This window comes from Arvicanthis niloticus, chromosome 4 (genome assembly GCF_011762505.2).
Source record: "Arvicanthis niloticus isolate mArvNil1 chromosome 4, mArvNil1.pat.X, whole genome shotgun sequence".
In the NCBI taxonomy this organism is placed as follows: Eukaryota; Metazoa; Chordata; class Mammalia; order Rodentia; family Muridae; genus Arvicanthis; species Arvicanthis niloticus.
In genome coordinates, this window is record NC_047661.1 from 68,354,144 (window position 1) to 68,378,581 (window position 24,438).

Sequence of the window (24,438 nt, forward strand, 5' to 3'; positions counted from 1 at the left end):
CCACTGTTGTACACTATAGTGGAGGAGGCTGCTATGGGGCAAGGGTATAGCTGAGAGTATGGGTTCAAAGCTCTTGGTCACAGGCTGGAACAAGGTTGTATCTACTCCACTTGTTATCTGTTTTACTTAGCTCTCTTGGTCTTAGTTAAGCTGGGCCATAATGGCCCACATCTTTTATATCAGCATTTGGGGAGCAGAAACAGATGGATCTTTGTGAGTTCTAGGATAGCCTGGTGCACTGAGAAACAAACTCAAGAAACAAACCAAACCAGGGCTGGGGAGCAGCTCAGCTAATACAGTGCTTACATTGCAAACACAAAGCTCCAGCCCCCATTTCTAGCATTTCATAAATTGGGTACAGGGGTGTCCACTGAAACACAGTGCTTCAGAGGTGGAGGCAAGAGGACCTGAAGTCATCCATCCTCCACTGTACAGTAAGTTCAAGGTTAGCCTAAACTCCATGAGACCTTGTCCACAAACCAAACCAACCTATACTAAATTACATCATTTGGCTTTTATCTTAGTGGTGTTAGAGATCAATTCAGGGCCTGGCACATGTTAGACAAATGCTCTACTACTAAAAGACACCCCAACTAGCTCACTCTGTCTGTCCGTCTGTCTGTCCGTCTGTCTGGTCTCACACTCATATAGACTGATCCTGAACTCTCAGCAATTCTCCTGCCTCGAAAAAGCTGACATTTCAAATATGAGTCACAACACTTAGCTCCAAATTACATTTCTATGTCATTTAAAATACTTATAAGGAAAAAAACAAAAAACAAAAAAACAAAAAAACCACTTGCAAGAACAGCCAGGTGTACAGATGTAGGTCTTTAATCCCAGCACTCTGTGAGTTCAAGGCCAGCCTGTTTTCTACACAGCAAGTTCCAGGCTACAGGCTACACAGTACTACATAGTGAGATCCCATCTCTAAACAACTAATAAGGAGAAAACAACATCATACTGATGAACCAAATAATTCCAAAGAGGACAATTTCCGGGGAGGAAGACTGGGCTGGCAGTGCTGGAGATCCAATCCAAGGCCTTGTGTATATTAAGTCAGCACTCTTGTGTGGACTGAGAAGGACTGTATGGAGATTAGTGAAGACTAGTTGTTTTCATAATTTCAGTTAGGAAAAAAACCAGGCTTTGGGCTGAAAAAATAAAAAGACTCAGTTAGCAAAGTGCTTGTCATACAAGTTTAATCTCTGGACATATAAAAAAGCCAGGCATGGTGGTAGATACTTTATAATCTCAAGAAGGGGGTAATGGGGACACAGGCAGGTCATTGGTTAACAAAATCCAGCTTGCCTGAGTTCCAGGCAGGCGGCTACTTCAGAAAACAACAACAACAACAACAACAACAACAACAACAAGAAGCCTGGCATAGTGGCACATGCTTTTAAATCCAGCACTGGAGGTAGAGGCAGAGGGAAATCTCTGAGTTCAGCCTGGTCTATAGAGGGATGCCAGGGCTACACAGAGAAACTCAAAACAAACAAAACAAGAAAAACTAGTAGGATGGCTCTTGAATAATGACATTTAAAGTTGACCTCTGGCACCCCAAGCCTGTGTATGCACATGAGTACAGCACAAACATATTTTATGTTGCATTTTCTGTTCCTATTTTCCAGGTTTAGGTTCCTAGAGAAACACTGGGACTACAGAAGGAAATTAATATGTTTCACCCTCCATCCCCTGCACCCATGCAGGAGCTCACAGTCTTCTGTGATCCAACACCCTCTTCTGGCGGGGGGGGGGGGGGGGGGGGGAAGAAAGGCACCACACACACACAAACACACACAAACACAGACACACACAGAGACACACACACGGAAGCAAAACACTCATATACACAAAATAATAAAGAATTTCTACTATGGTATAGGGGAAAAGTTAGGTTCTTAAGAGATAAGAAACTATAAAACTATAGTCTAAAGACCAAATTACAGATTTCTTTGAATTTCAAGCTTCACTTGGAAAATGAAGAGTCTCCAGGTGCTGTTGTAAGAGTTCAAACAGTACAGGAGTTCCTTAATGCTTTTCAGTCTCTAAACTTTCTCTCACCTGCTCCCCCTCGATGCTGCTGTTCTGAGACAGTGTCAAGACTTTGTTGTATAGCTGTGGATGACCTTTAAGTTCCCATCCTCCTGCCTCCACTTCCCAAGTGTGAAGATTATAGCCTTGAGCTAGGCTAGTTCTACTATTTAAGTATTTGACACGGATTTTAAACATTTTCATTTACTTTGAGATAGACCATGTAAAGAAGTCAGTCTGCACACATGCAAGCACACACCTATATAAAGTTGCACACAGAAAGCTACTAAAGAAGGATTAGTGTAAACCTAGGTGGGCTCCATGAATCAGCTAGGGCTTGGTTAGCAAAAGTAATTTTACAGCAAGGTAATTAAGGCTGATTTTCTCTTTAACTCAAAGACGGAAACATGAAGATAATCCCTAATGCATACAAGTAATAGGGAAAGGTTGGGTTATCTGAAAGCCAGGTGTGGGTTCCTGCCTATAATCCAACCACTAAAGAGGCTAAGACAGGATGACTGTCAGAGTTCCAGGCAAGCTTGGGCTAAAGAGTAAGACTGTGTCAAAAAAACTCGAAAAATACAATTTAACCCCCACTCCAAAGAAGACTAAATATTAATTGAATGGGTTTTGGAGATGAATGGAACATAGTAATGTTTAAATTTCCCCCTGAATCACAAAGGTAAGAATTCACAGATAAGAAAGGAAACTTAAGTAACTCATTCCTTTAAAAATTTGCTTTGCTTTTTTGTGGGAGACTAAAAATGAGTAGATTAAACGTTGGGGTTTTAAAACATCACATAGTTCTGAATTCACTCATCAAATGTCAACACAAAAACCAATACCAGCAGCCAATGAATGCCATAGGTCTGGTTTAACTAGCAATTTAGATGAATAGAACACAAACTACCAATTACACCTACAAGTCTTATCAACATCAACAGCACCGTAAATGACAACAGTAACACTCTGCATTTTTCCCGTGCCCAGGGGCTAACTCTGCTTCACATATGATCTCCTTATTTCATACTCCAACCCTGAAGGCATATTTTGGGGTTAGCTAATTTTTTTACGACCAGCATCCCATAAATAACTTAGAAAAATAATTTGAAGGCCTAAAAAATCAAATCCAGAAATAAAATCTAAGTGCAGGCTTTAATCCTCTAACACACTGGTTCTCAACGTGCGGGTGGCGACCCTGAGGGGAGGTCTAAGGACCCTTTCACAGGGGGCCCATATCAGATATCCTGCATATCAGATATTTACATTACGAGTCATAACAGTAGTAAAATTCCAGTTATGAAGTAGCAACAAAAATAATTTTATGGTTGGGAGTCACCATGTGGAACTATACTAACGGGGCGTTGTATTAGGAAGGCTGAGAACCACTGCTCTAACATCAGGCTGTCAGTTGAAAACCGAGTTCGCACAATCTTTAAGAAGTGCACAAGGATCACACAAACATAGTAGAGGATAGGTACCTTTTGGGACTTTAACTACGTTAACTTATAAACAGACTTTCTGCCCGTTCATCCTCTGGTCCCTGGTCCGCAGCCCCGGGACTGGAGGATGCCTTCTTGGAGGGTTACCGACGCTGCTGCCCTCACTCCCAATCTCGGGGCACTCGGGGCAGTTCGAATACACTCTCCTTCCCCTCCTTCTTCATCGCATCCCCTTACCACGCGTCCACCACTAGAACTCCAGCTTCGGTGACCCGCACACACTGCAGGAGGTTGGATCTGAGGCGCCCGTCCTGCAGCTGTGAAGCAAGCTCGGGTCGTGTGGCAGGAAGCTACCCAACGCGCAGTCGCCGCGGCTGCAACCACAGCCCAGCGGAGGGGCACCGAGCCACCCGCCCCGCGGCCGGAAGCGGGCAGCAAGCCTTGGCGTCGCGGCGGCCCGTCCCAGGAGGTCCGTGCCTAGGTCCCTTGGCTCGCTACTCGAGAGATTCCCGTCCCGGTGGCAAGCTTTATCTACGCGGGCGTGTCCGCTTCTCCCCTGCCCCGGCAGCCGCGCGCAATGGAACGTCCCGCGGGGGGGATTGTGGGAGGCGCACGCTTGAGGGGTGGGGGCGAAGGCGGCGGCGGCCGTGGCTGCCGTTGGTAGCCGTGGGGGCGGGGAAGGGAGGGAGGCGAGCCGAGGAGGAGAAGGAGGAGGAGGAGGAGGAGGAGGCTCGGGCTCGCGCCACGGAAGGTACGCGTGAGGGCCGAGAGGGAGTCGGGAGCGCGCGAGCTGGAGCCCCGGAGCGAGCGCGTCGGTGCTGGAGGCGCGGGGCGGCCGGAGGCGGTGGTTGGAGGGCGCAGCTCGCGACCAGTCCAGACACACTCGGAAGCGTGCCGGCGGGCGTGCGCGCTGCGCGTCCGGAGTCGGGTGAGGGGGGGGTGGCGGGGAGAGCGCGCGGAGGGAGGAGTGGGAGGCGGGGGGGGGGGCACAAGGCGCCCTTCGCTCGCTCGCTCCCTCCCTCCCCTGAGCTGCCGCCGCCGCCGCCGCTGCTGCCGCCGCTCCCGCCGCCATTTTGGGTTCGCTTTGCGGAGGGGGGGAGACGATCCCGGTCTCGGTTGCCGGACCCGCCTTCTCTCGGTTTCCCCTTTCCGACCTACGCCTTTGGCTTCTCCTCTCTCGCGTTTCCGCCGGTCCGCTTACCCGCTGGCCGCCTCCTGACAAGCGGGAGGGTTACGGTGTGGACACAGGGAAGCCGAGGCGCCAGGCTACCACCCTCTCTCCCCACTTGCCTGCACTCGGCGCTCTCGGCCTCACACGGTGAGTTGTGCGGTGTGAGCAGGCCTTTGAAGGCCCAAGTAGTCTCTCCTTGGCTACCCGTGATCCACTGTCACCCCCCGGACTGGACCTCCGGGAGAGCGGGGTGAGGATGGGGGAGGGGAGAGCAGGGAGAGGGATCCTGAGCTTACCGGGAAGTCCCTCTAGGCGGGGTGACGGGGTGTCCCTGACCAGCGGGCTCTTGGTTTGGGGGAGGGGGACGGGAAAGTAAGCGAGTGGAGGCGGAGTCGCTTGTGCCCCTGACAGGTTAGTTTGTGTAGTAGGCCCAATTGGAGCATCTCCCAAGATCCAGTTTATGTCTAAGTAAGGGACAGAAGTAGCAGGGGAGATGATCTTGAGCGGGTAGTTTACCTGTACAAGATTTGTGGTGTTCTCTAAAGGCGGAAATATGTAGAGAGATGACACAGTGATCTCTGTGTTAATAAGTTTAACAAATGTCACTCGTTAGTTTCTACTTAGAAATGTTTTGGGTCTTGAAGACCAGATGGTCTGTTGGTTTATAGCTTCTATGTTTATATGTGTATGTGCAAGGATGGAAAGTGTTCAGGAAGAGTTTGTCTGCATTGGGGGAAGTTCCCTTTATAAGTTAACTTATTTAAAAACAAATCCTGGGACGTGTCCTCTAGGTCTATAAACGTGCATGTATTTTAGCATTAGCATGGTTAATATGATGATACAGTATGCATGCTAAGATCAGGAAGGGGAGAAACTTGACATAGTCTGTGCCTTTGAATAGAGTCAGTTGTGTGAATATGATAGCCCAGAATATCATCTTCAGAGTGATTGCTATCGGGCTGAGAATAAGGAGAGTTGTTTTTGGCCATGTGGATTTATAGCAGCATAAAGTTTTTATGTTCAGAATGCTCTTTCAGCTTCTTTGTAATCCTAAAACCATGAAAATTATAGGAAAATAGGAAATCCAGGCATAAAGAGGTAATTTTCCAAGGTCATGTGTTAAATGTGTGGCAGCGTTGGGATATTTCGATTACTAATTTAGTAATGTATTGTCCATATCATAGTGCCTCAGGAGATTGTTATTGACAAATACAAGTGTATTTGGAAAGGAGGTAAATATGACTGGTTAGATTATGCTTGGGAGAACTTGAAAGTGTCAAACATGTATAGAATATACACTGTCCTTGCCTGTCCTATATAAGATAGGTATTTATAATTTCGTTGTGTTTACAGAGCAAGCAGAGCTCTTCTGACAGTTTAGTATGTATGAAAGTTAAAATGCTTCCACAGCCCACTTTCACTTTGTATTGGTGTAGCTGTTGTTTGTGGTTGGTTGTTTGTTTTTTGCCCTCGAGTGTGGGGGTCCGGGTACATCTAAGGAGTTAAACCTTCGAGCAAGCATTCTACCAAAGAGCCACACTCTGGGCACCTTGACTTTATTTCTGCCAGAGACAGGATCTTTTTTGACTCATCCAACAAAAATATTATTGAGTCCCTGTCTTGGGGTAAGAATTCTCAAAATCTGTTGATGAGCTTGTTGAAATAGATAGGGATGCATAGGAGTGGGTTGTGAACATACTGAGAGAGCAAATAGATCTGTGGACTTGAAACCACCATACCTTTTAAAAAGCCGTTCAGTCTGAATGGTGGCACACACTTGTAATCCCATCATTCTGGAGGCAGGAGGAGCATGAGTTCAAGCTCTTTTCTAGGCTTCATATTAAGTTTAAGGTCAACCCTTAAACCTTATCTCAGCAAACAAAACAAGGGGCTGGAGATAAGAACACTTAACTGCTTTTCCACAGCACCTGGGTTCCAGTTCCCAGCACCCAGCTCAGGTGGCTTATAACTGCTTATAACTCAAGCTCTAGGGTATCTGGCATCCTCTTCCAGTCTCTGCTGATGACTACACACACACACACCTGGGGGGTGGGGGGGACGATAAATAGATTTGAAAAAAAATTAGAAAGCTACTTAATTTAGAAACAATCTAGGCAGACACAAGAGTGACATCATCCAACAGGTGGTGTGTTTGTAATAGAATATACTTTCTTTGACATTTTTCTTTTGTTGTTTTGAAAAAGGGTCTCACTCACTCTATAGCCCAGACTGGCCTCAAATTTGAGGATTGTAATCTTGCCATAGCCTTCTGAGATTACAGTCATGAGCCAACTCATGACCTGGCTTCTTTGGCAGTTTCTTTTGGCATTTATGAGTAAACTGTTTTGGGGATCTGTAAATTATTGATATGTGCCTTTGGATATTGGAACTTTTTGGCTGGACTGTAGGAATTCTTCGAAAGGCTCATTTTGTAGTACAGATCCCCTCTTGGAAAATGAGGAAAGAATCTTTGAACTAATTCAACTGTATTATTGGGATGTTTCCTAGTCTAGAACATACATATATATACATATTCATATACATACATACATATATATATATACATATATTTATCTTGAGAAACTGAGGAAATAGAGACCTTACAGTTAATGTGTAGATCAGGCTGGCCTCAAATAGAGATCTAACTTTGTGGCTTGAGTGCTAGGATTAAAAGCAGCATGCCCAGCTATTATGTATATACTTTCAGGAGCTTAAGTTATAATGGAATAACACCCATATTTATTCAGAAGGTCTTGTTTTTAAATACCCACTTTCCCCTAGAATTTTGTTTAGGAGCAGAGATGTATTTAAGTTTGAAGGTGAATGCTGTAGTAGTACTTGAACTGTCATCAGGGGAGCTTCAGGATCAGGGTTTAAATTTGCCCTCAAGACAGGCATGGTGACTCATCAGAGCATTTAGAAACGCCTAGACAGCGAGAAGATTGTGAATTCAAAGCCAGCCTGGACTACATAGTGAGTTCTAAGCTAGCCTAAGCTATAGAGTGAGACTCAGAAAACCAAAAAGGGGAAAGAGAATTTATCTTCTCAAAGTGTATTTCTGTGTATAATTGTGGATTATGTTTGATAAGGACATAGAATACTGTACATCTTTATATTCTCGTTTTTGAGAAATAGTGTCTTTTTTCCTCAGTTGTATGTTAAGACAGATAATTCATCTTCCTTGTTCTTTTTTGATTTTTGTTTAGTTATAAACATATTTCATTACTCCTACATGGGAAACACTTAAGATGAATGATATGTATTGTCTGTTGTTCTAGAGATTTTAATCCAGATGAATCTATGACTTGCATAATATTGAGGACTCTCAGACTAGAAGGATGAATTTAGATTTTACAACCTGCGAATCGTTTCTGATGATATTTTAATTAATAATTTGTTATTACATGTATGTGCTTGATGTGTGTTTGGGTGTGCTTGTCATGGTACACATGTGGATGTCAGAGAACTCAACTTTGTAGAGTTAGTCATCTCCCTCCATCTTTGTATAGTTTCAGGTCAGAATCAGATCTGCAGGCTTTTGAAGCAAATATATTTACTGAGTTATATTGCTGGTCTTGTTTATTATTAGGAGGCTATAAAACGCATATACTGTATGTAAGGTTATATACTTAAAATCCTTTCAGGGGTTAAAGAAATGGCCATCAGTTAAGAGCATGTACTGCTTTTGCAGAAGACCAGGTTTAGTTCTCAAGTACTCAAATGGCAGTTCACAACTGCCCATAACTATAGTTCCAGGGAACCCCACATTTTCTTCTAGTCTCTGTAAGTTCTTGGATGAATGTGGTAGACATAAACTCATTTTGGCACAATTATATACACATAAATGTAAAAAAAATTTTTTTAAAGTGCCTTCACGTTGGGTATGGTGGAGCATTCCTTTAATACCAATAGCTTGCTTTGTTTTTTTAAAAAGGACGTTTCACTAGTCCCACTTCAGGATATTGCTGTTTACCTGTAGGGAATCTCTGTAATCAGGTCTTGATGTCATTGGGGGGTATATAAAAATGAAAAGAAATCTTTCTGGATGTAAAAGTTTGACAACTACCCATAAAACCACTGTTTGAAATTAAAAACAATTAGTGTACTTTTAAAAAAAGTAGAAGTTTAAGAAAGGCATTTAACTTATTTTGGAGAAGGTATAGACTGTGGGGGTATTAGTAAAAGTATTTTACCTTTTTATTTTTTGTTTTAGATTTATTTTATGTGTATGTTTTGCCTGTATATATGCATGTGTACCATGTATGTCTGGTATCCATGGAGGTGAGAAGAGGGACTTGGATCCTGAGAACATGTGGTTGTTGGCTACTCTGTGGGTGCTGAGCACAAGTATAAGCACTGATAGACACTTATCTCTCCATTCCTAGTCTCTCTTTTTGTATTAGAATGGCCTTTGTAAAACTTTGTGCAAAGTTTAATCTTTTCTCCAATGCTTAATGAGTATGTCCATGGTGTTGCTTTATTTGTCATATATGCCATACACCTGTATGTACATGCATATATTTTGTCATATATGTATATGTTTTATTATTTGTGTATTTCACATACTTCAAATTTAATTAATTTTTTTGAGGCAGTATTGCACATAATAGTGTAGGCTATCTTGGAATTCACTGTGTAGCTCAGACTAGCCTCAAATTCATGAACGTCATCTTGCTTCTGCCTCCTAGGTCCTGGAATTAGAGGCCCAAGCCAGCATGAGCTATATGCATAGGAGAATCACTTAAGCTCATGAGTTAGAGGTCAACCTGGGTAGCATTTTGAGATGTTGTCTCAAAAACAAAACAAATACTTAAAGACACACACACACATACACCCGATAGAGAGAGAGAGAGAGAGAGAGAGAGAGAGAGAGAGAGAGAGAAGGGAAGGGAGGGAGGGAGGTTTAAATTCTTATGGAACAGTAATAGAAAAAGACCTAGATTAAAGGTCAGCATGGGTTACATGGTATGGCCCTGTTTCAAACAAACAAACAAAACCAAACCAGAAGTAGAAAAAAATTATGTCCTGTTTTTACGTTGTGAACTTCCAAATATCTTGCAGGGTATTGGCTTTACAGTATTAACAGTTCCATTGGCTTTAAGGTTTCCTCTGTGCTTTGCTAATAAAGATGTGGTCACTTCCATTTCTGCCCATTTGTATATGCATAGTGGAAAAGTCTGACCGTGTATATAGTTGCAGTTTCAAAAAAATCTTCATATTGCTATTTGAATTAAGTATGTTGGTCTGAGTATTTTAAGGAATTTTAAAAGGTATTTATTTTTGTTGGTGTATGCACATGGGAGCAAGAGAGACAGAGACAGGGAGACTGAGAGAGATTACATTGAGGGGCCAGATACTCCTGGAGTTGGAGTTAAAAGTGGATCAAACAACCCAACCTGGTGCTGGCAACCAAACTCTGGTCTTCTACAAGAGCAGCAAGTGCTCTTAACTGCTGAGCCACCTCTTCAGTCTCAGTCTGATTATTTAAAAAACACTCTAGAGCCTTAATATCTTCTGTGAGTCTCATGTGTCAGTCAGCCTTCAAAAAGAATGAGATACTTTAAACCTTGTTACCACAAAAAAGGAAAATGTGCATTGTAGTTGTTTATTATTGTTTTTGTATATGCTGCTAGTTCTTACAATTTTTCTCAGCTGTAATTTTTTTATGTTTGTGTTTTTATTTGCATACATGTATCTGTGTGTTCTTATGAGTGGAAGTGGGAGGAGACTTTCAAGTGTCATTCCTTCTCAGTTGCTATCTATCTTATCTTTGAAATAGGGTCTCTTACTGGCTTGTCGATCAACTAGTAGGCTAGGTGGACTGACTCACTGGTAGCTCCCGCTATATATATCTTGGAATTGAGTTCTGGGCAAGCACCACGTCTGGCTTTTTTTACATTGGTACTAGGGCTCAGAGTCAGGGCTTCATACTTAGAAGGCAAGAACTTCATCAGCTGAACCACTACCTCACTCCTGATTGTTTGTTTCTTTTTACTTGTCATCCTAATAATTACCTGGAAAAGTAGGGTCTCCTGTAACTTAGGTTGGCCTGCAACCATCAACTTTTGGTCTTCCTGGCTCTTAAACTTTCCAAGTGCTAGGATTATAGTCATGTGCTAAGTCTGCCTTAGAATCTTTTTTTTTTTTTTTTTTTTTTTTTTTAAAATTAACTGAGTCATTTGAATTGTTAATAGCATAGTCTGGTGAATTTAACTTAATTATAATTACTATTTTAGAGTTGTATTTCTGTCATTGTGTTTTACATGTTTGAGGAGTCTGTAAGTTTTATTTTTAATATTTATTACTTTTACTTTTTTTCAATTTAAAGAAAAGTTTATTTATGTGTATTTTTTTGGTTGCATGTTTGTCTTTATCATTTGTATATTAGGTGCCTATGTAGACAGAAGTGGGGGTTCAATCCCCTGGAATTGGAGTTAGAGATGGCTATGAGTCACCTGTGGGCACTAGGAACTGAAGTCCTCCAGAACAGCCAGTTCTCTAGCCCCTGCTCTTTCATTCTTATATTGAAAACTAATCTCCATAGATAGGTTTATATAACTCTTAAAATACTTTATTTGATGATCATTGGAATTAAATTACTTGTGCTAACTGCTCATAATTTATGTTGTCATTAGGGAATCCCTCTAACAACAAAAGTGAATAGAGATTCTCATCACTGCTTTTAAATGTTCTCATATTAGTCAGAGAAGTTTGCCAGTTTTTATCAGATTTATAAGGGACAAGTAACAAACATGTTGATACTTTTCTATTGTTTTAGTCATACTGACAAAATGTTAAAAATATTTTCTAGTGGAATCCAATTACCACAAAGAAATGAGTTGGCATTGGAGACATTGAACAAGAGCAGAATTGTTCAGTCTCAAGGCAACTTGCTATTTACAAGAATGAGATCCATATTGGTTTGATTTTGAAATTCTGATAATGAACACTATGTATGGGTAGTTGGGAAATTGTACTTTTGGGTTTGTTACCCATCTTAGAACCCATGTGGTGTTCGTGATGAGCAGAAGCAAGACAGTGACAGCAAAGGCTGTGCTTAAGCTGAGAGAATGTTCCTGAGAACAGACATTTTAAATAGTCACTCTTAAGAATTTATTCAATTACCTAAATTTATTTTATTCTGAAATTGGGTCTCATTCTTAGTTCAAGTTGGCCCAAAACTCACTATTTAACTCAGTTTTGTCTTATACTTGATTCTTCTGCCTCAACTTCTTGAATTCTGAGATTATAAGCATTTGTTATCATACTTAGCCTAGAGGGTTTTTTTTGTTTTTGTTTTTGTTTTTGTTTTTGTTTTTTTTAGATGGTGTCTTGCCATTTTGCTCAGGGTGATTTGTTAAACATGCATCTCTCTAAGATGACTGACAACTATAGCTGAGATGAATGCAAGTTCTACGAACAATTAGTATTTTGTTCTTGTTTTTAGTTTTTACAGTTATGTTTATTTTTTCACTTAGTGTGTATGTTTATGTGCATGTTCACACACATGGAATGCACAGGTCAGAGGCTAACTCTCAGAAGTCAGTTCTCTTAGGTTTTCAGGCTTAGTTGCAAGGTCCTTTCCCCTCTGCACCATCTTGATGACTTTGGTTTCCATCTCTTGTTTGTGTCAGATGTTTTAGTCCCATAGTAAATAAGGCATGAGTTGTTGACTTAATATTTGGCTCTGTGTTTTGTCCTTTTTTTTTTTTTTTTTTTGCACTTGATACCTAGTCATTCTTACTCAGTTTTGTTTGTCTCAAAGTGGACAGTATGTCAGTTACAAGTTAGTTTTGTTTTGGCTTGGTATTATTTGAAATTTGAACAGGACATTTTTAAGGTTTCCTAGTTCTGTACTGCTGAAATGAAAACTCTAGAGTTTACGAATTTTCTGACTAAGTCCAACAGGGCAAAATGGAAAAATATTAAAAGATTATCTTTGAAAAGAAGAAATGAAATCGATGTTTGAAAAATAGGGCTCAAAGAGGTTGAATCAGCCATGTAGAATAATTACCAGGTGAACATGGTATGTTTTCAGAGAAGATCTGAAGATACAAATCTTAAACAAGATTTCATATCCAACTAAATAATAAACACAGGTTGGAAGGTTAATGATTAGATACCAAGAGATAAAAATAATGAGCAATTACTTTTTTAATGAAGAAACTTAAGCTATTTATTTTTGTATGCATGAGTTTAATTTTGAGGAAGAAAAGTCAAGAAAGAATGGAACAAAGTTAGGATTTTGATTAACAAGTTTTTTTTCTGTTGGGGTTTTTTTGTTTGTTTTAATTTTGTTGTTGTTGTTTGTGGGGTTTTTTTGTTGTTGTTGTTTTGAGACAGGGTTTTTTTTTGTGTAGGCTGTTCTGGAACTCACTCTAGACCAGGATGACCTTGTACTCAGAGATCCCCTGCCCCTGCCCCTGCCCCTGCCCCTGCCCCTGCCCCTGCCCCTGCCCCTGCCCCCGCCCCCGCCCCCGCCCCCGCCCCCGCCCCCGCCCCGCCCCCGCCCCCGCCCCGCCCCCACCCCGCCCCCACCCTATTATTAAAGATGTGTGCCACCGCTTCCAAGCAACAAGTATTTCTTAAATGCTCCTCTATGTCAGTTAAGAATAATTTTTTAAGTCAGTTAATTGGGCTTGATGGTAGGGGCATATGCCTTGGCATTTGGAAGGCAGAGGTATGCAGATCTCTGAGTTTGAGGCCAGCCTGTTTTACATGGTTCCAGGACAGCCAGAGTTACATAGTGAGACCCTGTCTCCAAGAAATAAATAAATAAATAAATAAATAAATGAATGAATGAATGAATGAATGTGTATGTGTGGTGGGGTTGGGGAGGCTGTAGAGATGGCTCAGTGGTTAAAACACTGGTTGCTCTTACAGAGAACGCAGGTTCAATTCCCAGGACCCAATGGCAGCTCCAGTTTAGGGGACCTGACTTCATCACACAGATATGCACTCAGGCAAAACACCAATGCACATACAATAAATTTTTTAAGAGGCAGTTAATTGTTAAATAATGTCATATAATACATTTCTAAAGCTTACATTGTTACTCTGTTACTGTTAAAACAAACAAACAAACAAACCATAATGGGGAACTAGAAAGATGGCTTAGTGGTTAAGAGCACTTGGTTTTTCAGAGGATCCAGGTTAGATTCTCTGCACCCATATGGCATCTCATAGCCCTCTGCAACTTCAGTTCCAGGCATCAGACGTCCTTATCTGACCTGCTCATGTGCTGTAGACATATAGTACCTAGACATACATAAAGGCAAAACACGTATATACATAAAATAAAAGTAAATCTTTAAAAAAGAACAAGCTGGGTGTGATGGCACAGGCCTTTAGGAGGGACAAGTAAACAGGCCTCTAGGAGTTCAAGGCCAGACTGGTCTACAAGGAGGGTTCCAGACCTGCCAGATCTACATGAAGAGAGCCTGTCTCAAATCAAATAAAACAAATAAGCAGGGCTCTCAACTCAGTGGTTGAGAGCTCACAGTGCTGTAGCAGAGCTTGGTTCCTAACACCTTCATTGGGCGTCTCAACCACTTCCAGTCCAGGGCATCAATGCCTTCTGGACTGGAGAGTGCCTGTACTCACACATACATATAATTTAAGATAAAGTGAACCTTTAAATGCAAAAAAAAAAAAAAAAAAAAAAAAAAAAAAAAAAAAAAAAAAAAAAAAAAAAAAAAAAAAAAAAAAAAAAAAACCAATAAGGGCTAGTGAGATGGCTCAGGCAGTTAAAGTGCTTGCCATCTAACCTGAAGGGAGCCCACATGTGAAAGGAGAGAACTGACTCCTTCAAGCTGTTCTCTGATATCCATGTTGGATATGCATGCCCACCCCCGTACAAGGAGAGAGAATAGAAGTCAGAGGACAACTTCCAAGAGTTGGTTTTTGCCTTTTGTTTTGTTGAGGCAGAGTTTTACTTCTATGTGTTTGTAACTCCAGACTATGGTAGCCCTTAAAATTTCTGATTTCCCTGTTTCAGACTTTCATCTCACCTTAGAAGTGGTTCCTTTTGGGGGTATAGCCAGTTACATAGTAAGACTCCGTCTCCAAAAAAGGTGTGTGTGCGTGTGTGTGTGTGTGTGTGTGTGTGTGTGTGTGTGTGTGTGGAGTGGGTGGGGGGAGGGGCTGCCTCCAGAATGCTGGAATTTTGGTGAGCCAATGAGCTGGACTTGTTGACACACATCTTTTTTATGCATGTACACAGCAACATTTTTTAAAAATTGAAATGCATTGGCTAGGGATAGTTAGTTGTTCATGCTTTTAATCTCAGAAATCTGGAGGCAGAGGCAGAAGTAGGTGAACCTCTGAATTTGAGGTCAGCATACATAGCAAGTTCCAGGGCAGTCAAGGATATATAGTTTGATCTTTTTTTTTTTTTTTGTTTTTTGTTTTTGGGGTTTTTTTTGTGGGGGAGGAGGTTGTTTGGTTTTTTAAGTGGGCTTGTAAGGTGGCTCAGCCGGTAAAGGTGCTGACTGCCCTAAAGTCGATTTCTGATTCCCTAAGGTTGTCTTCCATCCTGCACATACAAACTCTAAAAGGTGTAAGGCAGGGAAGGAAAGAGAAAGACACCCATACAGTATGTATTTCATTGAGTTTTAACTTCTTTGAGTTTGATAAAATTTAATAAGCACAGTCATTGCCATTTGGTGACAGGTAATTAATTGTTTTATTATTTTTTTTTAAATCTTGTTTTGGTTTTTCTTTTTTGATATAAGGTTTCTCTGTGTCTTCCTAGCTGTCCTGGAACTCACTCTGTAGACCCTGCTGACCTCGAACTCACAGATACTCACCTGCTTCTGTCTCCCAAGCACTCAAGAGATGATCAAGTGTTTGGTTTATAACATATCCCTTGTGGTCATATCCCTAGCATTTAACAGTAGTTGAACTGTAACTTCTGGGGAGGTGGAGGGACAGGCGGATCCTTGGAGTTCATTGGCCAGTCAGCCTAGCCAAATCTTTGAGCTTGAGGTTCTGTGAGAAGCTCCAGCTCAAATTACAGGTCACCATTGTGATGGCTCAGCAGATAAAGGCAGGGCTCCTGCTGCTGAGTTTAACAACTTGAGTTTGATTCCTGGGATCCTCATGTTGGAAGAAGAGAACTGACTTGTAAAAGTTATCCTCTGATCGCAAAAACTTACACTGTAGAATGCACATGCTTACATGAATACACATACAGAGAGAGAGAGAGAGAGAGAGAGAGAGAGAGAGAGAGGGAGAGAAAGAAAGAGAAGGGGTTAGGAGGGGGAGGGAGAGAGAATAAATGAATGAATGAATGAATGAATAAATGAATAAATGGGAGAGCTATTAAGGAAAAAACCAAAAGTATTGATTGACCTCAGGCCTTTAAGATATTCATGGGCTTGCTTCCCTGTTTGTTCATAGACTTTCACACTCTGGTACAACACCCTAGCCCACCTCTCTCCTCATTTGTATGCATACGTTTAACAGATCTATGACAGCAGTGGTTGAATGGTTAGAGAAATACTAGGAAGGTTAATAGAATTCCAGCTGTAGGAGAGAGGAGTAAAAATCAGCTCTGAAAATTATTTAAAGGCAGTACGACGCATCTAAGAAAAACCAGGCCAACCTGTCTGATCCTTAAGTGGTAGATTTGACTCTGACACACTCTCTCTCTCTCTTTAAGATTTATTTATTTATTATTTATATGAGTACACTGTCACTGTTTTCAGACACACCAGAAGAGAGCATCAGATCCCATTACAGATGGTTGTGAGCCACCATGTGGTTGCTGGGAATTGAACTCAGGACCTCTGGAAGAGCAGTCAGTGCTCTTAACCATGGAGCCATCTCTCCAGCCCTAGATTTGACTCTTTTATTGGCTATAAAGCCTGTCTTTTCATCTATAAAAAGGAAGTAATAGTAAGTACCTCATGGTGGTAGACTTAGATATGTAAAGCATTAATATAGAGTTTTGCATATATTAAAAGCTCAGTGAAACATTAGGGATTTTAAGTTATAAATGTTAAACTTACTATCAGGACTCATTGTAGTATCAGGACTTATAAAGTTTATGGTAAATTTTACATTGCTTTGCTAAATTGTGTTCTATCAAAGTATGGTTATTTCCATCCCATTCCTGATAGTAGTAAAGGTATCCAAATTGTAAATGGTCTTCCACATATAGTTAAATTGAAATTGTCACAGTGATTTGTTGTTGTTGTTGTTGTTCTTGGTTTTTCTAGACAGGGTTTCTCTGTGTATTCCCGGCTGTCCTGGAACTCACTATGTAGACCAGGCTAGCCTCGAACTCAGAAATCCGCCTGCCTCTGCCTCCCAAGTGCTGGGATTAAAGGCCTGTGCCACCACTGGCTTTACAGTGATTTTTGTATCAGAGACCAAAGCATTGTTTGCCTGTCTTCCTCCTCCTCTCACTCCTTCCTTTCCTCCCTCCCTGTGCTGGGGTTGACCCTTGTCCATGTTAGGCAAGTGCTATACTAAGCAATACCCACAGCCTCATAACACTGCATTAATATGTATTCCTGTATTCATTAATGCATGTTTGTTTGAGAGTGTGCATTATTTGGAAGCAATTAAACCCACTGAGCTGTGTCCTTGGCCTTTTTATCATATCTATTGTTTGTTACTTGTATATGGGATTATTGTGGCAGTAGGTAGAGGTATTCACTTGAGAGAAGAAATAGGGCATGATTATGAAGAACAAGTTTGAGTTTCTTCTGTTCAAACATTTTACATATATGTAATGGAGGTTGTTTCTTTGTTTTGTTTCTTTCTCTTTCATGTAGCCCAGGTTTGCCTTGAATTTGCTATATATGACCTAGAAATCCTGCTTCTCCTTCCTAAGTGCTGGAATTACAGAAGTATATCACTATATGCAGTTATTGTTTTGTTTTTGTATTTGGTGGTAGGAATTAAGTCTGGGTCTTCATATGCCCTAGTTGGAAAGTGTAACTTTATGTTGCTTTCCTAGATGTTTAGTGACAGGTTGCCAAATAGACAGCAAATAACATTTATAAACTATTATGGTAATTAAAAAATTTATAAGTAATTCTACCATATTGTCAGATTTATTATATTTTGTAGTTACATAAATGTGTATTCTACTAATATAATTAATTTTTCAGTTAGTTCATAATGGTATAAACATAACGGTATATGTTAGAGAATTCTATACCATGAAGCTAGTGTTGACTTTCTTTTCTGTTTATTAGGGGGAGGGGTAGTCTTATGTGTCCTAGGCTGTCTTTGAACTTGCTGTCCCCTTCCAAGGATGACCTTGAACGTTTCTAGCTTCCCAGTGCTGGGGATAGAATCCAGGACTTGATGTATGTTAGGCAAGCACTCTTGTCAGCTGATCCATATCCTTTTAACTTTGCTCTCAGTTTCACTAGTTTGTTCTGGATTGTTCCAGAGATTTGAACATGTAAACCACAAAACTACATTTAAAATGAATGTTGAATTTGTTTCTTTAAGCAGAAAGGCAACAGTTCTTAATTCTTTATTTCTCTTTGTAACTATATTTTAAATTAAATATACTGTAGAAGGAAACAGAATAAGTTACACACAACATGGCACTCTTAATTCTGGGTAGAAACACATCCCCAAAACCAAAAGAATGCCATTCACAAGCTACCTTACTTACAGCATGCCTGTTGTAGCTGTAGTGTACATGGCCATAATCTCAGTTCTTAGGAGGTTGATGCAGAAGTATCACAAGTTCAAGGCCAATAATGAAATGCTGTCAAAACAGTAACAACAAAAACGCTGCAGTTCATAGTCTAGAACATTTGATGCCAGAAGTTTTGGGTGGGGGCTGTTGGTTTTACACTTATTTATTTATTTATTTATTTATTTAACTTTTAGATAGTATAATATTGATTGAATGAACCAACACTGATTTGCTAAAAGCTTTTGGGAAAGTACTCTTTTATGAAACATTTTATTATTTTTGTATTGAACATAATTCATAGAAATTCTGGTAATTAAAACTAAAATCAAATTTAATTCAAGTTTTGTCGTTGCTAAATTGAGTGGAAAAACTTGGTTTTCAGGATTCTAAATCCATCATAAAAACCAGTAGAGCTTTATATTTTATACAGAGAGAAAGCATGTGACAGAACCACAAACATACTTAAAGTAGAAAACATTTTAGATTATTAAAAAAAAAAAAAAAAAACTGTTTGAGAGATCAGGTTTCTTCTTTTTCAGGATTGGGGCCTGGATCTTTCAGTCATATGTTTTGTTGTTGTTTTCTTCCTGTTTATTGTTTGGTCTTTGAGACAAGATCTCACTAAATTGTCCTTTCTGGCTGTGAACTTGGAAGTTCTGCCTCAAAGCTCTTAGGTTCTGGTATTCTATGCATAGGTTCTGGTATTCTATGCATGCACCATTTCATACGGCTATATTGTTGCCATTGCTGACAATTCTACTCAGGGTCTTGCTCACACTGGACAAATGATACAGATAAGCTGCTATCCCAGAGGTGTATGACAGCACAACAGACTGTCAATCCTCAAGAATACTGAGTTACTTGGGTCTGACTAGATGACAAAAAGTTAAGAGCCAGAGTTCTTGCAGAGGACTCAGGTTGGATTCCAAACACCCACACTGTGACTGGAAACCATTTGTAATTCCAGGTCTAGGGGATCTGCTATCCTTTTCTGTTTTTGATGATCACCAGGCTCACAACCATCTGTCATGGTGTCCTACGTCCTCTTCTGGTGTGTCTGAAGACAGCAACAGTGTACTTACATAAAATAAATAAATCTTAAAAAAAAAAAAAAAAAAAGATTGAACACTGAAATCTACCAAAAGCTAGTAAAATAACTTTTTATTTTTAATCAAATGGAATTTGTTTTAAAATGTGGAAAATATATTCCTTTAGAATTGAATTTTTATGCCAGGCATAGTGATTTTCATTGTAACCTAGCATTCTGGAGGCTGAGGAAGGAGGGTTTTGAGCTTTATAGGCAGACCCTGTCTTACACAGAGAGAGGAGAAACAGATTTAAAATAACAAAGTTAATTCTAGGTTGTATTTGGGTTTGGACATCAGTTGCAAAAGCTTCTTGGTTGGTTTATAATGGTTTTCAGTTTGTTTTTTGAGTCTGGATTTTCAATGTAGACCTGGCTTTCCTGGAACTTACTCTGTAGACCACGATAACCTTGAATTTACAGATCCACCTGCCTCTGCTTCTGCCTCTGCCTCTACCTCTGCCTCTGAAGTGTTGGGATTAAAGATGAGCACCACTGTGCTAGGCTAAGATCAGTCTTAGCTATATCAAGTTCAGGGCTAACTTGGGTTACATGAGACCCTTTGTTGGAAAAAAACAAGATACACAAACGCACGAGAGCGTACACACACACATACACACAAACACACACACACACACACACACACACACACACACACACACACACACACACACACACACACACGGGGAAGGAAGGAGAAAGGAGAAGGATTCCTGAGCTGGCTTCAAACTTGAGATCCTATTGTCTCAGCTCCTAAAGTGCTATGATTTAGAAATGGGCCTCCAGGCTCTGCTGTAACAGTGATTCTAAAATTTGGATTTGTGCTGTAGTATTGTAGCTTATTCATATCTACAGAACAATGAAAGGAAGTGTGACATTTTAAGTGAATTTACAAGTGAATGATTTGTATGTATTCTAAAGACATTTTGATTTAACTGATACACATAAAAAAACTCATATATATATATGTATATATGATATATATTTGTATAAATGATATGTGTGTGAGTGCTTGTCCTGCTGTCCTATTGCTTCTTTCTTATTTTAATTATTTTCTGATAAATTTTTGTTATGATCTATTCTGCAGGGAAAGAGATGCTGGTTGCAAGTTTTGGAAACCCCTATTTTTTTATGGAACAGTGTTCTATAAAAGTTTTGTAAGATCCCTTGGCAATAACACACTTGTGATGGACCCTAGGAATACTGCTATGTTAGGATTGGGTTCTGATTCCGAAGGATTTTCAAGAAAGAGTCCTTCTACCATCAGTCCTGGCACTCTGGCCAGCAAGAGAGAAGTAGAAATAGAGGGTAACACAGAAGAAGAGGATCCTCGCAAGCGGAATCGAGATCGGGGCATAGAAACAGGAAAGGAGGATGGTTTGACGGATGCACAGCAACAGTTTTCAGTAAAAGAAACAAACTTTTCAGAGGGAAATTTAAAATTGAAAATTGGCCTTCAGGCTAAGAGAACTAAAAAGCCTCCAAAGAACTTGGAGAACTATGTATGTCGACCGGCCATAAAAACAACCATCAAGCACTCAAGGAAAGCACTTAAAAGTGGGAAGATGACAGATGAGAAGAGTGAACACTGCCCTTCAAAATGGGTGAGTGAACTTTGCAACAGTACAGTCATTGTCAATCCTTGGATTTCTCTACTAATCTTTATTTATACTAAATACATAGTCCAGAAGTTTGAATCTAATCTTTAGTCCTTTGCAAAAGCAGTAGAAACTCTTAACTGCTGAGCTAATCTTTCCAGCCATGTCCCTCATTATTTTATGTAATAAAATAATAAATAGAATAAAATAGAAGTATTCCTTCTATTAAGAGTTGTCCATGTTGTCCCCCACCCCTACCCCCCTGTGCGCTCCAGTGTTTCACTATGTAGCCCTGGCTGGCTGCCTGGCAGGCCTGGAACTCTGTCTAGGCTGCCGTTGAAGTCACAGAGATCCACCTGCCTCTGCTTTCTTAGTGCTGGGATTAAAGGCACGTATCACAGTGCCCAACTCTTCAGAACTTTTACCATGAAAAGTTGTTGCATTTTGTCAAGTGTTTTTTTATGTATCTATTGAAATGGCTGTGTGATTTCTACTCTTGAATCAATTTATTGAATTGATTCATATTGATTCACTTACATATTGAATCCTCCTTCATCTATGGAATAAACCAAACTTGATCTTGCTAAATGACTGTTTTTCTTTTGAAATGCCAGAAGAGGACATAGGATTGTTCACTGGAGTTGGTAACAAGTGGTTGTGGCCACCTAGTGTGGGTGTTGAGTACTAAATGCTTGTCCTTTGCAAAAGGGGTAGAAACTCTTAACTGCTGAGCCAATCTTTCCAGCCACGTCCCTCATTATTTTATGGAATAGTTTGAGAAACATTGGTGTTATATCTTTGAAGATCTGGTAAAATTTACCAGTGAATCTATTTGTGTCTGCTCTTTTTTAGCTGAGTGAGGGTTTTGGGGGGTGCGGGTGTTGAGACAGGGTTTCTTTACATAGCCATAACTGTCTAGAACCTGCTTTATTTATTTACCAGGCTGTCCTCAAACTAAGAGATCTGCCAGTGCCTGCCTCCAGGGTGGGGCCAAAGGCATGCACCACTACCTCCTTGCTGCTGAGAGTTTTAATGCCTGTTTTTATCTCACTGCTACAGATATGTTTACATTTTTAAAATCTCATTAGTAGATGATAATGCATCTAGAAATTAATTTCTTTTAGATTTCCCAACTAGTGGAATATGTTTTTAAGATAAGACCTAAATGATATTTTGATTTTTATTGGTATCCATCCATGTAATGGTTCCTTTTTCAGATCTGATTTAATTAACTTTGATCACTTTTTATTTAGTTTGGTTTCAGGTTTTTCTGTTTTGTTAAATACCAATTTTTCTGTCTTTTTTGTTTGTACCAATTTTGTTGCTATCTTTTTAAAAGAACCAGTTTTTTATTTTTTTTACTATATATTGCTTTTGTTTGTTAGATTCCATTTTGTTAATTTATGCCCTAATTTTAATGATTTCCATCTATCTATTTTCTTTTAATTAAGCCTTAAGATATATCATTAAATTTTGCTGATTTCTCTGTGGTGTTTGTATGTTTGTTATTGTAAACACTTAAAGCTACAAACTTTCCATTTACGACTGTTTTTCTCATTGCCTGTCAGAGTTGGTGTATTTTTTTTTTTTTTTGCAATTTTTAAAAAAAGTTTTTCTTGATTTCTTGAAGGACCTATTTATTATTCAATAGTGTGTTGTTTAATATCAATAAGTTTGTGTCTGCTCTAGGGTTTCTTTCTCTGTTTTGCTGTGGGCCCTAATATATGATCTGTTTTAGAGAAAGTTGTATTGGCTTCTGAGAAGAATGTGTTGTGCAGTGTTTGAATGGGATGCTGTACAGGCAGGCATCTGCTGGGACTGTTTGATTTTAAGATGTCATTTAACTCAGATGTTTCTCTGCTTATTTTTTGTTGGGAACACCTGTCAAGTGGTGAGAATTGGGTATTAAAGTTACCCACTGCCATTGTGCTAGATGAATCTGTTACTTTACATGTACTATAATTTGTTTTATACACCTGTGTTTGCAGCATATTTGTTTAGAATCGTAATGTCCCTTTTGATGGAATGTTCTCTTAATCAGTCTATTTTGTCTGACACCTGCTTCATTTCCAGGTTTACTTGCCTGGAACACCTTTTCCATCTTTCCATAGGAGGTAGTGTCCGTCTTTTGTGGTAATATACATTTTTTAGAGGAGTTGACAGTCTGCCAGTCTTTCTTTTGACTGGGGAGTTGAAAGCATTAATCTTCAGAGTTATTTAAAAGTGTGTGTTGGTGCCTATCATTTAGTTGATTTTGTATTGTTTGGTCTTCTTTCTTCTTGCTGAACTATTATACTAGCATGAATCTTTCCTGTGGCTTCATGGATGGATTTCCTTTTCTTTCCAGTCTAAAGGATTCCTTCAAATATTTTTTTGTAGAGCTTTCTTTAACCTGTTTTTTTTTTTTAATGGAATTTTAAATTTTTCTTTGCAGTTATGACAGATAGTTTTGCTGAGTAGTAGTTTGGGTTGGCAGTTGTCTTTCAGGACTTCAGAACATCTGTACAGGTATCCCGGCATTTAAAGCTTCAGCTCACTAGTCTGAATGGGCATGGTGTGTGTGCCTTTGTGCTTCTTCCTTGCTGCTCTGCTCTGCATATTTACTGCTTTCGTTGTAACATGACCAGTTTAGTGTCCTGAATGCCTCCTGCATCTGGATTGGCGTCTCTTTCCCTAACTCTGAGAAATATGTTCTCAATTTTCAAAAACTGTTTTCCATGCCTTTAGAAGCAGCTTCTCCTCCTCCTATACCTGTTACTCATAGATGCCATCTCAGAGTGTCACGTGTCCTGACATTCCCACTTCTATTTATTTTCTCTTCTCCCTGTCCAGTTCTCCCACGCTGTCTTTGAAATACTCTGTCTTCTCCTTGATCCATTCCATTGCTGAGATTTTGTACAGAGCCTTTTATGTTTTTCTTTTTTAATCGCACATGAGTACAACTTTGAGTAAAAGTTCCAAACAGTACTATGAAGACATTGATATTTAAGCTTTAAAATGCTACATATTAAAATTACTTAGCAAAGACCACATTTAAAACTAAATTAACATGAGTTGTAGAAAGTATAAAAGACAAAAAGTTTTCTATTGTTTATAATTTTAAAAACTGCATAGATCTTCACAAAATTGGCTGTACAAGAGTATTCCCCTTTCACAGTGTCCCTTTTTACTTCAGATGCAGTTGTTATAGCATTTACTTGTTAAAGCACCACAAGGAAACTATATGGGGAAGTTCTCTGCAGCCTCAGTGTTGTGTGTGGTTCTGATGGGGGAAGGGAAAGTTGGTAAGTCCTTTTCTGCTCTCTCCTTTGGACCCTTGCACTCCTTCCTTCTAGTCAAGTGTATATAGAAAAAAATTTTCTCCTCTCCAAGTTTGTAAAATCTTTCCTACTCTCTTTATTTTTGCATTTATGTAGTGTGTGTGTGTGAGTGTGTGTGTG

General features: G+C 39.9%; 2 protein-coding genes across 11 annotated transcripts in view; one reads left to right on the forward strand and one right to left on the reverse strand.

Annotated features, from left to right (window-relative positions):
* Positions 1-4,967, reverse strand: part of Dap3 (death associated protein 3) — a 28,218-nt gene extending 23,251 nt beyond the window's left edge. For 2 of the 8 annotated variants that reach the window (XM_034500435.2, XM_034500430.2), the window contains exon 1: positions 3,717-4,154. The gene's annotated coding sequence lies outside the window, so the exon portion shown is untranslated. The other 6 variants (XM_076932734.1, XM_076932736.1, XM_034500433.2 and 3 more) reach the window with 6 other exon arrangements.
* The window catches only part of Ash1l (ASH1 like histone lysine methyltransferase), a 131,140-nt gene continuing 110,828 nt past the window's right edge, over positions 4,127-24,438 (forward strand). Inside the window, exons 1-2 of one of the 3 annotated variants that reach the window (XM_076932732.1) lie at positions 4,127-4,230; positions 20,488-21,004. In XM_076932732.1, the coding sequence (XP_076788847.1) occupies positions 20,588-21,004 (417 nt within the window). In that variant the 5' untranslated portion in view covers positions 4,127-4,230; positions 20,488-20,587. Of the gene's footprint in view, positions 4,408-4,459; positions 4,798-20,487; positions 21,005-24,438 lie in introns of those variants that run through there. The other 2 variants (XM_034500429.2, XM_076932731.1) reach the window with 2 other exon arrangements.